This window comes from Dipodomys merriami, unplaced genomic scaffold (assembly GCF_024711535.1).
Source record: "Dipodomys merriami isolate MVZ:Mamm:240054 unplaced genomic scaffold, mDipMer1.0.p SCAF_13, whole genome shotgun sequence".
NCBI lineage: Eukaryota > Metazoa > Chordata > Mammalia > Rodentia > Heteromyidae > Dipodomys > Dipodomys merriami.
Window position 1 is genome coordinate 14,745,580 of NW_027202604.1, and position 17,668 is coordinate 14,763,247.

The 17,668-nt window shown below is 41.4% G+C and overlaps 1 protein-coding gene across 1 annotated transcript in view; it reads left to right on the forward strand.

Annotated features, from left to right (window-relative positions):
* The window catches only part of Rarb (retinoic acid receptor beta), a 147,434-nt gene that overhangs the window by 23,575 nt on the left and 106,191 nt on the right, over nt 1-17,668 (forward strand). Inside the window, exon 2 of the mRNA XM_070018712.1 lies at nt 10,363-10,511. Coding sequence (XP_069874813.1) covers nt 10,363-10,511 — 149 coding nt within the window. The remainder of the gene's footprint in view (nt 1-10,362; nt 10,512-17,668) is intronic.

Genomic DNA, 17,668 nt, shown 5'->3' on the forward strand with positions numbered 1-17,668 from the left:
GCAGAGCTCCAGGTTTGAGCAAAAAAGCTCAAAGGAGAGTGCCCAGGCCCTGAGTTCGGGCCCCAGTATAGGCATTCACACACACACACACACACACACACACACACACACACACACACTCACACACACACACTCACACACACACACACACACACACTCACACACACACACAAAATGAGGGAGAAAGAAAATGAACAGTTAAAAAATATTGGCTGTTTTAGTTGATAATATTGTGGTTTTAAGTTTCCTTATTCTAAGAGACAGAGCTTGTGCTGGGGTAACAACTGAATTAATATCCATTAAGCACTTACCAAGGCCATGATGTAGATAGTATGTGTTCAGCAGATGTATATAGTATGTGTTCAGCAGAGCCTATTAGAAGTCACTGCCAAGAATCGTAGGGGAGAGAGAGCTTCTGGTTTACAAAGAGCATAAACACCTTCAAGTCTGAAGATCTCAATGCTGTTAGCACTTTTAACGTGGTGGAGTACTTCCTAAGGAGCCTTAAAGGGAGAAGATGAGGGAGTTCCCACGCCCAACTGAGTCAGCGAAATGTTTGGGATTACCACGTTAGCCACCAAGAGACATCTTTATGTTAGAGTGTCTCCAATATTAATGCATATAGGATTTATCAAGGGATTTGCTTCAAATACCGACCCTGATCCGTCATTTCTGGGATGGGGCTGAGATTCTGCCTTGTAACCATTTCCCAGACCACGCTGACACCGGGTGGGTATTGGACCACACTTTGAAAAGCGAGGCATTCTTTCCAGACTCAAAAATCAAAGTCTTCTCTCCCTCCCCTTCCCCACCCCTCCTTTTGTCCCTTGCTTGTGTTCAGCACCTGTTACATGTGTGGCCAGAATAGCGGGGATTCTCATAACCCAGCTCCAGCCCTGGGCCAGCTCTGGCGGTGACCGGGGCAAACACACACTTCTTCAGGGTCATGGGCAGGTTACCGAGTCAAGACTGCCAAAGGGTCCAGCCGGGCTGTTTTCCTTCTCCTGGCTTCTCCCGGCCGCCCCAAACCGGGGAACTAATCTGGGAGCCGCTTGATAATCACCAAGCCAGCCACCGACCCAGGCGAGACAGACTCACAGCAGAGCGCGATTACCTAATTTCAGAATGCGATTCACAGCTTTGCAAAAGCCCTTGTGTGCGTGTGCGTGTGTGTGTGCAAACAAGCCGCTTTCTGCCTTGAAAGATGATTCAAAGCAGAAGCCCTCGCCAAGAGGAGACGGGGAAATGGAGTGGGCGACAGCAGCGAGCCCCTCCCCCCCATGTCCCCAAGCGGGACGCTTGCAGGCCTGTAAATGACATTTTACTCACAAGTCTCTGCGCGCGCCCGCACGCGCATGCGCCCACGCCAGGCCCGGGCGCGGGAGAATCTGGTTCTAATTACTTGTACTTTAGTTGAACTTTGGCGTTTCCTTTGACTTTCTCCCCTAATGTATGTGAGCTGTGGGCTTTGCAATCCTGCAGTGAATCCACAGAAAAAGGGGAGGGGAGGGGGATCCAGATAGGCCCTCTTTAGTGCCAACAAAAATGCAGCCAACTGAATGTTTTGACCAAAAGCAAGGCTTTGCTCTTCTCCCTTAATTAGTTGAAATGACTCCCGCCCACCGGGACCCCAGAGCTCTGGGCTCAAAATTCCCCAGAGGCCTTGCAGGAAATGCCTTTTGCTTTACAACTCTTTTTTTCTTCTTCTTCTTTTCTTTTAAGGCTCAGCTGCCCCTAAAGAGTGCATTAAAATACTGTCTTCATCAAGGAAGGTTCTAGGAACAAGGCAGGACTTTCATAATGTATGATGCCTGTCTGCTTCTACTCAAGGCTCAGCTTAAAATCCTGCAATCTGTCAACATGGGTTAGTTAGCCAGCCGTAAATTAGCTCTCACGAAGGAAAAAAGAAAGAAAAAGTATATTGAGCTCCCTTAAAAATGTTATCTGCTACTCAATCTAACCTTTAGAAAAATGCCAAGCATGCTAGGAATTGGGGACCCAGCTATTGTTGGAGATGCTCTGTGTGTTTAAATGACACTCAGGTGTGTTGTAACAACTAGAACACTTATACTGTGTTTTCTCAGGTGAGTTGAGATCTCCGGTGCCAAGTCCTCTTAACAAGCAGTGACATTTTTCTCTCTTTCCTTCTCCCTCTCCCTCTCCCCCCTCTCTCCCTCCTTTCCTCTCTCCCTGCACCCTCCCTCTCTCCCTCTCCCTCTCCCCCTCTCTCCCTCTCCCTCCCCCCTCTCTCCCTCCTTTCCTCTCTCCCTGCTCCCTCCCTCTCTCCCTCTCCCTCCCCCTCCTCCCCCCATCTCTCTCTCATTGTGGGAATGAATGGAGTCCCAGAGTTGCCACAATGGCTATGGATGTCTGTGTGGGTAGGAGCTGGTGTCTTCTTTTTACCCACCCCATCAGTTCTGGTTTTGTTCAGTTTTGTTTTTGTTTTATCTCCAAACAGCCTCTGAATGTGAAGTTTGATAGGAGCCAGGCTTTATCAAATCCCTTCCATGGACTGGTTAGCCAGCTCTTGAAGTGCCCACTGCAGTCCACTACAGAGAAGAGCAGAGATTGACTACAAGTTTTCAGAAACTTTTCTAGCATTTTGACAGAGTACTTTTATGTCTGCTAATCTAATGGAGCTGGTGCTTTGGACATATTATGTTTTTCTTCTCTTTTAGGGGGAAGGGAGATTTGTTTTTATTGAATTCGATCTGTTCATGAGGAATGGGACAAAGAAAGTATGTAATAGCCCTTCACCATTGAGCCTGAACATCTCTAGTGGAGGGCCAGAGCCTGTTTTCTTGCTGGGAGAAATCTGTACCACTCTGAGTAATATGGCAAATAACTCCTATGATTAATTTGTTTGTATGTTTGTTTTGTGTGCAAGGTCCTTTTTAATAGGACAGACTTGGACTCAAGGCTTCACACTCTCCCTTAGCTTTTTTTCTTCAAGGCTCATGCTGTACTACTTGAGCCACAATGCCACGTCTGACTTTTTGCTGGTTAATTGGAGATAAGAAAAAGCAGACTTGGGACTGGGAAGGTGGCTCAGTGGTAGAGCGCTTGCCTTGCATGCTCGAGGCCCTGGGTTTGATTCCTCAGCACCACATAAGCAAAAAGAAAAAAGCCGGAAGTGGCGCTGTAGCTCAAGTGGTAGAGCGCTAGCCTTGAGCTGAAGAGCTGAGGGACAGCACCCAGACCCAGAGTTCAGGCCCCACGATCGGACCCCCCCCCCAAAAAAAAGAAAAAGCAGACTTTTCTGCTTTTTCAAATCTCCATCCACAGATCCCAACCTCCTATGCAGCTAAAATCCAAAGTGTGAGATTCCTACCCAAGTCCAGCCTCTCCTATGACTAATTTTACAAAGAAGGTGACTGAAGCTCTTGGTGACCATCGTCTATAAGTTGTGGAACTAGAGAGGTGTAAAGTGCAAATTATGAATTTCTGATGGCATAGGTTGGATGGGCTCTCGAAGCCTAAAGGCTCACAGTCCGCAAGAGATGTGCAGTGACTAGAAGCAGGGAAATGCTCTCAGCATCTCTGCTCCAGGGAGAACCATGGAGCCAGACATCTCTCAGCTTTAGTCCATCCCTGTTGCACAAATCGTTAGCAGTTTGGATACCACTTTGGAAGCAGCTGCTAGTTGGCAGGGGGAGGGGGGAGGCAGTCACCAAGCAGGACTGAATCAGTCAATAAGGAAGCAAGCAAAGAAATGAAAGCAGGAGACAAAATACCGGTCTGAATGATTCCTCAAAGACTGCTTCCCCCAACAGAATTACATCAGGATAGCTGGAGCATAGTTGCTTTATTGAATGACACAAGCCTCCTTCCCCCTGGGAAGTTTGAAAACTGCTTTTTTGGACTGCCTGAGATCGCTGAATGAGCTAATATAGAACACATTGTCTGCTGAGCCGGCAGAGTTTTCCAGAAAAAAAAAATTCTGTCATTCCATGGACTGATTGTGCTCGCCTGGAATAAGCACAGGGCGTCTGAAGCCTCTCAAGGACTTTTGATGAATCTAATTCTAATTTAAAGAGACTAATAGATTATTGATTTACGCAGGATGACAGTGAATGGATCAATGGCTGAGCAGTTTGTATCTACCTTAAATACCAAAAAAAAAAAAAAAAAAGCCAGTGGGTAGGAGCATGGCTCACCTTACATGTGGGGTCCTCATTGTCTTGCCTCGGGGAGGAAGGAACAACCAAAAGAGAGGCAGCCAAATACGTCTTTGATCCATTACTGAAGAGGCAAACCATTGCAGGAAAGCACATGTCTTTTCTCTTGATGCCATAGCTGGTTGTCATTCTAGTACCTGCCGTGGCACATTTGCCTATGGCAAGTTTTGGTGTGACATTTTCTTTCCATTATATATAAATATATATTTACTATATATACACATATATACATATGTACACATATATATTTGGTCTTATGTTGTTCTCAGCATTCTAGACCATATAGAGGAAATAAAGGACTCTGCCAATTTTGATAGTGCTTTCTGAATAGAAATGCTAAATATTCCTCACCATCAGTGGAAAAAAAATTTGGAAGAACACTAGCTCTTGTCCCACATGAAAGACTTTTAGGTCTCTTTGTGTGGGATTTGGATAGTATCTGCTGTTGGTACAACTCAAATTGCAAATGACGGTAGAATAACTCATCCTTCAGAACACAGACACATCACCTCCTTTGGGAAGCCTCTTGATTTCTCCTTAGCTGTAGTTCTCTCTGCAATTATTTTAACCAGTGGTCACCAAAGTGCTTTGATTTGGATTCACCTGGAAAGACAAGTCTCTTGGATTCCCTTCCAGATGTTCTGGCCCAATCCATCTGGGCTACACCTTAGGTGTTACCATGCTTCTGATAACTTTTTTTTTCTGATTATTTTATTTTATTTTTTATTGTGAGAATACCATACAGAGGAGTTACAATTACATGGGCAAGATAACGAGTACATTTCTTATCAAGCATTGTAGCCTCCTCCTTTGTTTACCCTTCCCATCCCTTCCCATACTCCCCCCATCTCCCCCTAACTGATCCTCCCTGCCCCCACCAAAGTTGTAAAGTTCTTTTTTTGACATAACAACTTGTACATCTCATTGTTGCAATGGGTCCACCTGTATCCCTAGTTAAACAATTTGTTTATGCCCTTCCCCTCCACAAATTATACCAACATCAAATACAGTGAAAGCAGGGGTTATACCATGGGGGAGGGACATACAAAGCAACATAGAAATCATCTTATAACTATGTTAAAAAACAATTGCATGAAAGAAAAAAAACAATTGAATCCTTATCTTGGGGTTTGTTCCCCTAACATCAACTTATCTGACCTTTTCTGCTTGACTCAGACATATACTAGTTATTGCAAATAAGGGAAACCATGGGACCTATGTTTCTTTGGGCCTGGCTTACTTCACTTAATATAATTTTTTCCAAGTCTTTCCATTTCCTAACAAATGGGGCAATGTCATTCTTTCTGATGGAGGCATAGAGTGTATATATACCACATTTTCTTGATCCATTCATCTACTGAGGGGCATCTGGGTTGGTTCCATATCTTAGCTATGGTAAATAGTGCAGCAATAAACATAGTTGTGCTGGTAGCTTTAGTATGGTCTTGTTTGTGATCAGGTAAATGCCCAAAAGTGGGATTGCTGGGTCATAGAGGAGCTCTATGTGGAGTCTTTTGAGGAACCTCCATACTGCTTTCCAAACAAGTAGAGTATAACTTAAAAGTTATCAGAAGTGGGAGTGTAAACTTGTTCAACTGCTTCTGATAACTTTTAAGTTATACTCTACTTGTTGATAATGTCCTCCTGTTAGTGGCCCGTACCACAAAGCCTGGCATGTTATCAGCACTCAGAGAAATAAACCATCAAGCCCAGAGACCATTGTAGGATACACAGCCCTACCCATTGCAACAATGAGATGTACAAGACGTTATGTTGAAAAATGAACTTTACAATTTTGGCACAGGGTGGGGGAGGGGTGTATGCAGGGGAGGTGGGGGGGAGATGGTAAGGGATGGTAAGGGGAAACAAAGGAGGAGGCAACAACGCTTGATAAGAAATGTACTGATTACCTTGCTCATGTAATTGTAACCCCTCTGTACGGTATTTTCACAATAATAATAATAAAAAGAATACACAGCCCTGGTATGGCAATTCCATTAGCTCACTCAGCTAAGCTTTGGTCAACGTCCAGAGATTATTTTTGTTTATTTCGGAAAAGCTTTTTGAACTTATTTATTTGTGATCCATGACTTTCCTCTATAGAGAAAGGATTTTGCCCAGCTTTGTTAAATGTTTTGGGATGTTTTGACATCCAGTTGGCCTCTCTGCCTTTTTGTTTGCTTAGGCTGAAATGTCTTGGATATTGAATTGTCCACAATTGTGTTTCCTCTCTTGGAGGATGAAATGCGGACTCCCTCGAGTACATGTATTTGAAGTGGCATATTTATGGAAATTACCACCCACTTTTGAAATTCAGGGCATAGCTCTGACAGCTGAGTCCAGCCCTAACAGAATTCTATTTACAACTTTTCTAGACGAGCCAGATTAGCTCGTAGAACAGTAAGCCCCTTTCCTCCCCCCCTCCAACACACACACACACACACACACACACACACACACACACACACACACACACACACACACACAGATCATGTTCCTTCTGTGAACAACACAGTATAGGAATGATCATCATAGGGATGAAGTACCTCTGCAGAGCCATTGACACATGTGGGTGAAGGCAGGTGCACAGAAATCAATCTCTAAAAGTTTGGGAGGCCTGGGGAGGAGTCACTTCCATTGAGAACAGTGTATGAAAATGGACAGCTTTTCTAGAAGTCCACTTAACAGTATGAATTAAACAGCCACAAAACATTTCCAAAATCTTCCTCTTAAACTAGTCTGTCCACTTTGAGAATTTTTCCTAAGGAAATATTTGGAAATTGCTGAAGGCATCTACAAAATTGTTCAGAATGACATGTTTCAGCAGGACTTGGTGGCTCACATTTATAATCCTAGCTACTGAATATCATAGTTCAAGGCCAGCCCAGAGAGGAAAGTCTATGAGATTCTTATCTTTAATTAACCACCAAAAAGCCAGGAGTAGAGCTGTGGCTCAGTGGTGGAGCACTAGCCTTGAGCAAAAAAAAAAAAAAAAAAAAAAAAAGGCTTAGGGACAGCACCCATTCTTGAGTTCAAGCCCTGGGACCAACACACACACACACACACACACACACACACACACACACACACACACACACACACACACACACACACACACACACACGAATGGAATGCTTTGCTTCGACAAGGAAATAAAGTCATGATTTCAAACTATCTTGGGGTAATTCCATCTCAGTAAGCAAGCAAACAAAACATGTTAGGCATAGAAAAAACTCTGCTAGGACAAGTATTAAGATTGTAGCAGAGACTGTCTGAGTGCTGATTGATTCTGTATTTGAGTTTTCTTCACAGAAACTGACATATTGTTTTATAAATTCAACAAGTAGCATTTTATTGTTAACATCATTATTTCTCTTTGCTTTAGGAAGCTGATTAAATCAATGTGAGGAATGCTTTTGCATTGACTGCTTGGTACCTAGAAGCTTTGCTGACTTCTCAGAAGACAGCCCTTCCATAGAGCCCTTGGTACCACCGTGTCCCAATGTCTAGAGCTTCTATATGTCAGAAATAAGCTCTCAGGACTGATGAGTATCAGATACCTCAGATATAACCAGGAAAGATCATGATAGATTTATCTACTATACCCTGCACTATTCTAATGAATTCATTCCAAGTTTTGTCTTCTGAATTATGAAAATACTGTAATTATAGTTGATTCGGTTCCAAATAGCTAATTAATCACATCTTTAAGGGAGCAAATGAGTAGAAGAGAGTTATTTGATTTCTAATTTTACCATTTAATTACTTAGAAGGGTACTGGATGCTTGAAAAGAAGAAAAAGGAAGTAACTCAACAAGGACAGCAACAAACCCTTGGTATTTGAACTCAGGTCTTTGTGCTTTCTGTGTACCACTTAAACCATACCTACTTACTATCCTTTTGTGCTTTAGTCATTTTTTTAATGGAGTCTCAGGATTTTTCTCAGGTTGGCCAGGGACTATAATCCTCCTATCTATTCTTCTGTATAACTGAAATTATAGGCATGAGCCACTTCATCTGGTCAATTCAACAGGTATCTATTCATTACCTGCCACACACAAGGACTTCTTCGGGTCCTAGAAAGGGATTATGAACAATGCATATAGATTTCTTGGTCTTATGAAACTCTTACTCTATGTGTGTGTGTGTGCGTGTGTGCGTGCGTGTATGTGTGTGTGTGTGTGTGTGTGTGTGTGTGTGTGTGTGTGTGTAGGGGGTGGGCAACAGATATAAAATATAAAATGGTACAATGATAAACTTTGTAAAGTTGGACAAATTAAGATTTCTAGAAAATGAGACAAAATAACAGAAGTGGGAAGGGGAATTTTCTTTCTGTCCTTTTTGTGTCTTATACTGGGAATTTAACCCATGACCTTATATATGCTGAGCACACACTCCAACACTGAGCCACACCTTTATTGCCAGGAAGGGCATTTTAATTAGAGAAGTCAATTCTGAGTTGAGGACCTTGTGCTGAGCTACAAGAAATGACAAATAATCAAGCATGTAAAGATTTGAGCATTTCTAGACAGATAAAATACTTAGTACAATAATGTTTGTTGGCTTATTTGTCTGTTTGAATCAAGGTTTAGCTGACCCAGGCTGATCTCGAAATTTTGGCACAAGTATTCTTCCTGCTTTAATGGCCGGGACTACAAGGCTAGTAACAATACCATGATCTTACATTGGTATTGGAGTTTAACCTCTTCAAGGGACAAAATGGAAGCCTTATTCAGAGCTCAACAATCAAAGGAAATGATTAAATGAACCAATATTGCAATGTAGCTGTGTCATAAAATGCCTTGGAAAGCATAGTAAGAAGTTTGACTTTGATCTAATTTAATGACTTGGAGGGTTTTACATGGGTAAGTGAGAGGGATTCATTTGAACAGAGATGCCAGTGAAGAGAGGAATGCAATAGCTGGGTGATGGCTAGCCTGGTGTGGGAATAGTACTGAGATGAGGTCGGAGCAGCAAGAGGTCTAGGGGTAGAGCTGACCTGACTTGCTAAAAGTTTCCCTACAAGTGAAACTAGTCATTAGAATAGCTAAGCTAGGCCATTACAAGCTGCGGAACAATCTGAGATTTTATGCTCTGAGGAATAGTCTGTGTATTATTAAGTGCTTTAGAGACTAGAAGATTCTGGAACCTTATTCGACCACTTTCAATTACCCTCTTTGTGTTTTTTGGGCTTCATTTGCTTGAAGTAAGAGTAGAACCACTTCTTGCTCTGACTTTGAATAGAACGCCAGACATTTGGGGTGGGAATGGAATACAATGGCTCCTGTTCTATGAAGTTCCATTTCTCATGAAACTTGGCTGGTGTGATAATGTAATGGTGGATGGATGAATGAAATCTGGAATGGAAAACAATGTGAGTTAAAAGTGTTAGATGGAAGCCATACCCCTTTTATGCGTGCTGATTCCCAAATATTCACTCCACTACCTGGTGGCTTGTCACAAGACAACTTTTGACTCCATGGAAGTGAAACTATGTGTTCTTGTAAGTCTCAAGTAACGCTGATACTGCTGGTCCAGAATGCTGTTTTTCTTCTTCATTCCAGACAGTGAAAGCACTGAACAGGTAGAAGATGAACATGGATTTTTGAGAAGCAACAGATTATTTGCCTACATTGTTATTAATGGAGACCAGTATGGCTCCATGCTGAAAACCATTGTCATAAACATCTTGGATGACTGGTTTGGGCATTTTCTTCATTCTTTCTAAACAAATTTACTTTTGGTGAAGTGAGCAGCAGACCCCACGGAATTCATTGCAGGGTCAACATGAGGCAGATATAAATGAAAAAGAAGAAAGGAGAAAAATGTGGTTATAAAGTATGGAGCAATGAATGGGACATCGGATCTCGCTTTAACCTGCTGGTCTTGTATAAGTTACTCCCTGAGTGACTTGAACTTAGTTTCTGTGATGAAAGTCATCATTCTGAAACACGAGGGTAAACTTCACATCTGGTAGATGCTTGAGATTGCTTTATAAGCCATGCAGCCCTGCACTGGGGTCCCCACCATGAAACCAGTGTGGACTTTGAGGACAGTTGATTCTGCTGAACTTTGGCCAGAGGAGACCTGTGAAATCAGGAATGAAATAAATAGATAAAGGAACTAAACAGTATTTTCTTTTGTTTCTCTCCTCCCATCCCCCCTCACCCGATCTCCATCATAGCAATCGAAACCCAGAGCACCAGCTCTGAGGAACTGGTCCCCAGCCCTCCGTCTCCACTGCCTCCCCCGAGAGTGTACAAGCCCTGTTTCGTCTGCCAGGACAAATCATCAGGCTACCACTATGGGGTCAGCGCCTGCGAAGGGTGTAAGGTGAGTAGCATGTCTCTCTCTCTCTGTGCCAGGCTGATTCTCCGTTTGTTCTGGGCAGGTGACCTATCCAGCTTCTCCTCCCCCACCCAAAACAAGCTCTTTTGACATCTGTAATGTCGCCCCCAATTGGTGTGGTGGGTTTGATTGTATCTCACGGGTGTGGTTATTTCCTTTCATCTCTTTAGTTTAAACTTCAGAAACATCTGCAAGTGACTGATAGAGGCCAGAGATTCCTGGTCCCTTAATCTCCCCACCCATATGCGTTCTTTCAGCTACGAAGAACCTTTTGAAGGAGTCTGGAGAAACATCATTCTGTTTCTCTTGAAGATCATGCCATCTGGTATCTTTTGTTGTTTTATTTTATATTTTAAATATGACTGACAGTCCCCTGCATCAACTTGCAGACAATCCAAGGTTGAAATTGGGATTTATCTCTTGGCAACTTCCTCAGCTGTGTGGCCTTTGCATTTGAGTTTGATTTTCAGCCTGTAGAGACTTGCTACTGAGAATGTGTCACAGATTCAAGGGAGGTAGATTTAAAGCTCCTGCCTACAGAGTCCTGCAGGCTGAACATGTGTCAGAGAGCCTGTGGCTGCTTTGAATCAAGCTAGACAAACGTTATCAAACCCAACAGGCTTGAGTGAAAAAGTTTCTTATCCTTTTTTTTTTTAAAGGGAGAAAAGAAACAAAGAATGACTCATATATTCAACCCAACCATAAAATAGTTTTCAAAGGTACTATGGCTGTCTTGAGCTAGCCCTTTCCTAGATATATAACTTTTTTTATCCGTCCTTTCTGGATCGTTATTTCAGTCTGTTATTTATATATCTAAATTGCACGATCCATTTGTAATCGTTAACTTGTTGGATTATTATAGAGGTTCTACTGCAGTGTTTTATTTGGGTCATTAGAATTAGCACGGTTGTGTGTGTGCTGGTTCGACATAGTCATGTAGCAAACCATGCTAAAACTGGAAGACAAAGTTATAATGCTTATTATAATTCTTCAGTGCTGGCCAGGCTCATCCGCGTGGTTTGTCTGGTCTGAGCCATGCTCCACTGAGAGTCTGGTCAGCTGCAGGGTATCTGATTGGCGCTGCCTCTGGGGATGCTGACTGTTGACTGGAGAGCCTCTGTGCACCTCTGTAGAGTCTGCCCAGGTTACTGGCAGAGGCGGGTTCCAGGAGAGAGCAAAAACAGCACATTGTCTACTGCCTCATGTTATTGACCCAAGGGTGTCTAAAGATCACTCTAAACCCCAAAGGTAGGAATGTGCTTCCTAAGAGGAATGTCAGAATCTCATCCTCCAGGGAATGGAAACAGAAGGAAAACTGGGGTCATATTTGTATTCTGTCTATCATGCTGCATATCCAGTCCCGATGAACACAGCGGTAGGGACCCCAACCTCTCCCCAATACATCCAACCTGACAAATAATGGACTTGTCAAGAAGGAGGTTGAACAAATATGCAATTGTCACTCAGTTGAAGTCACTATGTGAATCTTCTCACCTTTTTAGATCTTTTGAAATAACAGATATTATTTCACAGAATAAAATCTATTTGGGAAAATCTATTGAAGATTTAGGAACACCTCCCTCCCTCTGGAATTGTGAGGGTTATTTGAAAGGAATTTTCTTTCTCTAGTAACTTGTAATAGAATTATATGGACAACCATATATATGGAAAACTTTTAGCTGAACTTACTTAAATCTGTCATAATACCTGGGAAAGCTTCAGTGGTTTAGCTTCATTTTACCCAATTGTTGTATAACATTTAAGTAAATCACTGTCGGTGTTTATTTGAAAGTTAAGTGATAAAATACGTCTGTATTTCCAAAAACCTTTTAAGTCATCTCATGTGCTCAAGTTGGAAGGAGCTTCTCTGTTTCCTGTCTTGGGACAGAGATACCCAACGTGGGCTTTTTGTGTAAACACCAAGTGGTTTCACAGTCTGTATGCCACAAACTGGTTTAATCAGGTAATAGTCAATGGATTCTCTCCCTCCTGTAATAATCAGAGGTTCCAAAAGATCCCAACATAAACCCACACCAATCAACACAACTCTGATACGTCAGCGAAGCAATTCAGAGTCATAAGATAATATATTCTTTATCAGAACAGTAAGCCAGCAGGATGTGAAGAATTGTCCAGGCATTGAATTCAGTGGTTTAGGGGCTGTGGATAAGTTTATGGACATGTTGACTTTCTTTCCTGGCTTACATTTGGGCTTCCTTGGAACCAAGTGTGAAAAAACAAAGCCTATAATGTAAAAGCTAATAACAAGGAAATAAGGTTTTAAAAATATACAATCTCATTGATCATTTAAAATGACCTATTCTATGTAAACTTCATTGTATAAAAATAGAAAATTAAAATAACCCTTGTTCTGTCCTGGGAGAAAACAGTTACCATTCATTCTTTCCATAAGTATGTGCATGTGATTATCTATGTTTTTGTTCATTCATTATACAAAGCAAATAGGTTTTAATGATGTATGCTAGTGTTATCCTAACTTTAAAGTTTAGTAATATTTCAGAATCAAAATTTAACAACTGCGTATTTTTTATAGTTATGCAGTTAATGAAATGGGTTATTTCACTAGTCTCTTGTTATATGATTAGAAGGGTTTCAATTTATGTCTCTTTAAGCTAGTACTTTAGTGTACAGCCTTCAGCTATACCTCTGATAATTTCTTTGTGAATTTTAGAAGTGGACTTTCTTCATCAATGACTTTATACGTTGGGTTTGTTTCGTTTTTTGTTTTGTTTTTTTTCAATACTGGGAATTGAACCCAGTGCCTTTTGCTTGATGGGCAAATATTCTGCCACTTGAGTCATGACCTCATTCCTTTGTTTAGTTTTACTTTTATTTTTGTGTATTGTTTTGAAACGTAATCTGTCTAAATTTGTGTAGGCTGGGCTCATACTCTTCATCTTCCTCCCTCTGCCTCCTGAAACTAGATTATAGGCCTATACCTTGCTATATTGATTTTACACATTCTTTTTTATTTTATTTAATTTATTTATTTATTTTTGGTCGTAGGGCTTGAACTCTGGGCCTGGGAGCTGTCCCTCAGCTCTTCAGCGCAAGGCAAGGGCTCTACCACTTGAGCCACGGCATCACTTCCTGTTTCTGGTAGTTAATTGGAGATAAGAGTCTCACAGACTTTCCTGCCCGGGCTGACTTTGAACCGAGATCCTCAGATCTCAGCCTCTTGAGTAGCTAAGATTATAGGCATGAGTCTCCATCGCCTAGATAATTTTATACACTCTTAAAACTTTTAATATGAATAGACAAAATATCCTTGAAAAAGTGTGTATCAGTTTATGGTTTCTTCGTCTATAAAGTGAATCTCTCCTTTGTGATGATAATGGATTGATAGACAGTTTCCCTTATTGAATTTTTCCTACATAGATTTTAATATTTATCCTGGACCATAGGCATGGTGTCATTTTGGACTATTAGCTGTGGGCATCTGATCCAGCCCTTGTCTGGAGTTCCAAGGTCACTGTTCAGGTTGGGGACCTCTAGTCTTAAGCACAACTTCTGAGCAGAACCCAGAATGTTTATCTTCAAGAAATAATGCCCACAGTGGCTTCTGCCTGCATAATCAGAATGACTTTCTTAACTATGATGAGGAAGAGAGGCTTTCATCTTCCTAGGAACCAAGTGGCAGTTTCAGCCACTGCTGCAGACATATGAGGATGGTCAGAATTTAATGAATGGGTTGTGGTTAACCTCTGGGAATGGTCAGTAGCTGCTGTATTGACACAACATCACCATGGCAACACAAACCACTAGACACACCCCTGGGATGTCCCGGTCAGGGGATTTCCAGCTGAATGATGGCAGTATTTTGCAGGGTACAAAGAGTACATCAAATGACATTCTGGTGTGTTTAGTCAAGGTTTGGCATTAGAACAAAGTGATAATATCATATTTAAAGTAAAACTAGGTATGGTGCCACATGCATGTACTCTCAGCACTGAAGAAGCTGAAGTGAGTTCCAGGCTAGCGTGGACTATAAGAACAGGACCCAGTTTCAAAATAACTAATAGTGAGATAATATAAATAAAATAATGTGTCTCATATCTTATAGATAACATTTATGTACAGTTTTAGCCTTAACAATATATTTCCACAGTTTTAGCTTTCAAGAAGAATAGAAATTGACTTATGCCTGTAATCCTAGCTACTCAGGAGGCTTATATCTGAGAATTGCAGTTCAAAGCCAGCCTGAGCAGAAAAGTCCATGAGATACTTAGTTCCAATTAACCACCAGAAAAACTGGAAGTAGCACTGTGGCTCAAAGTGGTAGAGTGCTAGCCTTGAACAAAAGAGCTCAGGAACAGCATGCAGATCCTGAGTTCAAACTCCATGACTGACTACTCCCCTCTCCCCCCCCCCAAAAATGTAATAACTGATTACTAGCTAGCTTGGTTATTTTCTAGCTTGACAGCCTTGGGAAGCATCTTAATTTTCTGTCTCTTCTCATCTGGAAAAATAGACATAATGCCAACTACATCACAGTATTTTTACAAGTATAAAGTAAGATACCATATATAAAACATATATATATATATATATGCATATATATACATAACATACAAAAACAAAGAATAGTATCTGGCACATGGTAAGCGATATATATGCTTACTTGTTGTTTGTGCCATGCTTAATTATAGCTATTACGTCTATACATAATAAATTTAGAACTGTTTTGATATCAGTTCTCATTCTTTTATAGCAAAACAAACACTGCCAATAAAACTTTATTTATAATAGCAAGCAGTGGGCCACATGTAGCCTTTGTTTGGGGCTATCACTTCCAGACTTCTGGCATAGTACACAATGATACTCTCCTCCTCACAATACTGAGAAATTGGTGGCCCAAGGATCTGATGAAGAGTCTGCAGGTCATCTAACTTGAGGGGACTCTAGGCTAACATTGTTGCACCCTCCCAGCTGCAGAATTAGTTGATGACCCTTAGTCCATGACTTCACATCTTCAAGACCACTCTCCTTGACTGACCATCCCTTCATCCCATTCACACTCAGCACCTACTTCCAAAATCAGCTACTTCCAGAAACACCTGGCATCCTAAACTTTGGAAGCTTTTTAGAATGCATACATTAGTATAGTCTAAGGCTAAGAATGAAATCCTCAGCCTGTTGTAAAACCCATTGCTCCAGGTGCACAATATATAGAAGGTTAGAAGCTATTGAGAATTATGGTCAAGAATGGCACATCTTGGGTAACAAATTACAAAAACAAAACAGGTAGGGATAAACTTACACAGTAGCATCTTTGTCATTTCCTGAAACAGTTGACTTCTTGGTAACAACACCAGAAGTGATTTTTTTTTTAAAAAAACCTTACAAAGTATTCTTTTCCTAGAAGAGATAGTTAGCAGGCAAGACCTATACCAGCTTGCTCCCGCTGTGGCTTGATTCTGTTCTAGAGAGCCTCCCTCTAGTCTCCAGTACAAAAGCCCCAGCTCAGGCCCAGCCCAGGCCCAGCGCAGGTGGCCATATTGGATCCTCTCCACAATTCACAACAGAGATGCCTGCTGCAGCCACGTTGGCCACTTTCTCTGTAAAGCAGCCTTAAAGAGTTTGAACTTCACTAGCCCCTTCAGTCCCTGAGGGCTAAGTCTGTCCATTTTTTAAAAATCTGCCCATGTTATACTTGCTGCTGAAGAGAGGGGTTCTCTTCTCTTCTTGTGGCTCTGAAGAGCGTGGGCTGGGATTTCCAGCCTAACAACAAATAGAATGTCCAGTCACAAAAAGTTTTGCAATCAGGAAGATGGATGACTGCATTTAATTTTAGAATGCCTATTAAATACTATAAATGGGCTCAGTGATTTTATTTGACCAGGGCCATTTAAAAATACATTTTAAAATTGGCACAGATAAACAGAAACAAAAAAACTAGTCTGGAGAATATTCTTGGCTTTCCTCACTTCAGTACTTGCTTCTGATTAGGGGGTTGGCTACAATTTTGAGCCCCAAGACCTGTATAAGATTACTAAAGAAAATAACAAACCTAGGTACACATCTTAGCTAACCTGGATTATGATATATGCCTTCAAGTTGCTTATGGTAATCCTCAACTTACACTGAATAGGTCTCTTCTTAAACACTAAGGCTGTTGGTTGTTGTTACAATCAGCCATCAAGGGAAAACTTATTCCCCAACACAAATAAACACCTCCCACAAGACAGGCTCTAGAATATGGAAATGGAAGGTTTAGTATTTTGTTTCCAATGTTATAGGAAAGTACCAAGAACAATGTTTGTCAAACCATAGGTCCATGGGAAAGTGTTTGCTAGATGGACGGATACATGCATGGGAAAGTGAGCAGTACTGTTTACTTTTGTGCCCATGACAGTGGCCAAGAAGAGGTTGGCAAGTGCTGAGAAGGGTCCTCAGAGAACTCATTCATGGAGCTTCATGGAAATAGTGATTTCATAGATGCCTGTGTACATTCCTTGTAAGAAAGGGGATTGAAATGTTCCAGACAAAAGCTGGAGGTAGAATTAGAAGGTAAACTAGCTTGGAATGAAATAGCTATGAAAAAGTTGAATGGACATTCATTTTGGTAGTATTCATTTGCATAGCCCTCTGTCAGTAAATGAGGAAATACATAGTTTATGCCTGTATTCCTAGCTACATGGAAGGCTGAGATCCAGAGGATCATGGTTTGAAGCCAGTCCAGTTAGAAAAGTTCCCAAGACTTCATCACTAAAATTGCCAACAAAAAGCCAAACTTAGAAGCATGGCTTCAATGATAGAACACCAACCACACAATTAAGTCCAGCAAGCTTGGGGCCCTGAGTTCAAACTCTGATGGTAGTAACAAAGAAAAAGAAAAAGAAACAAAAAGACCCACCCTCTCCTCAGAGAAGTTTTCCCACAACTTCAGGTTAAGTCTCCTTCTATACTTTTTTGTTGTTCATCTTTGTGATACTGATTATTAATGAAACTCAGTTATCATTGTAGAGGTATTTATTTAAAATCAGCCTCCTACCATCTGACTATAAATTCAGGAGGCTGGGGCTGCTCTCTATCACAACCTGATCACCATTGGCTTGTGAAGCACAGAGAGTGGCCTCCACCTATGTTTTATAATCATAAACTATGTCCAACTAGATAGC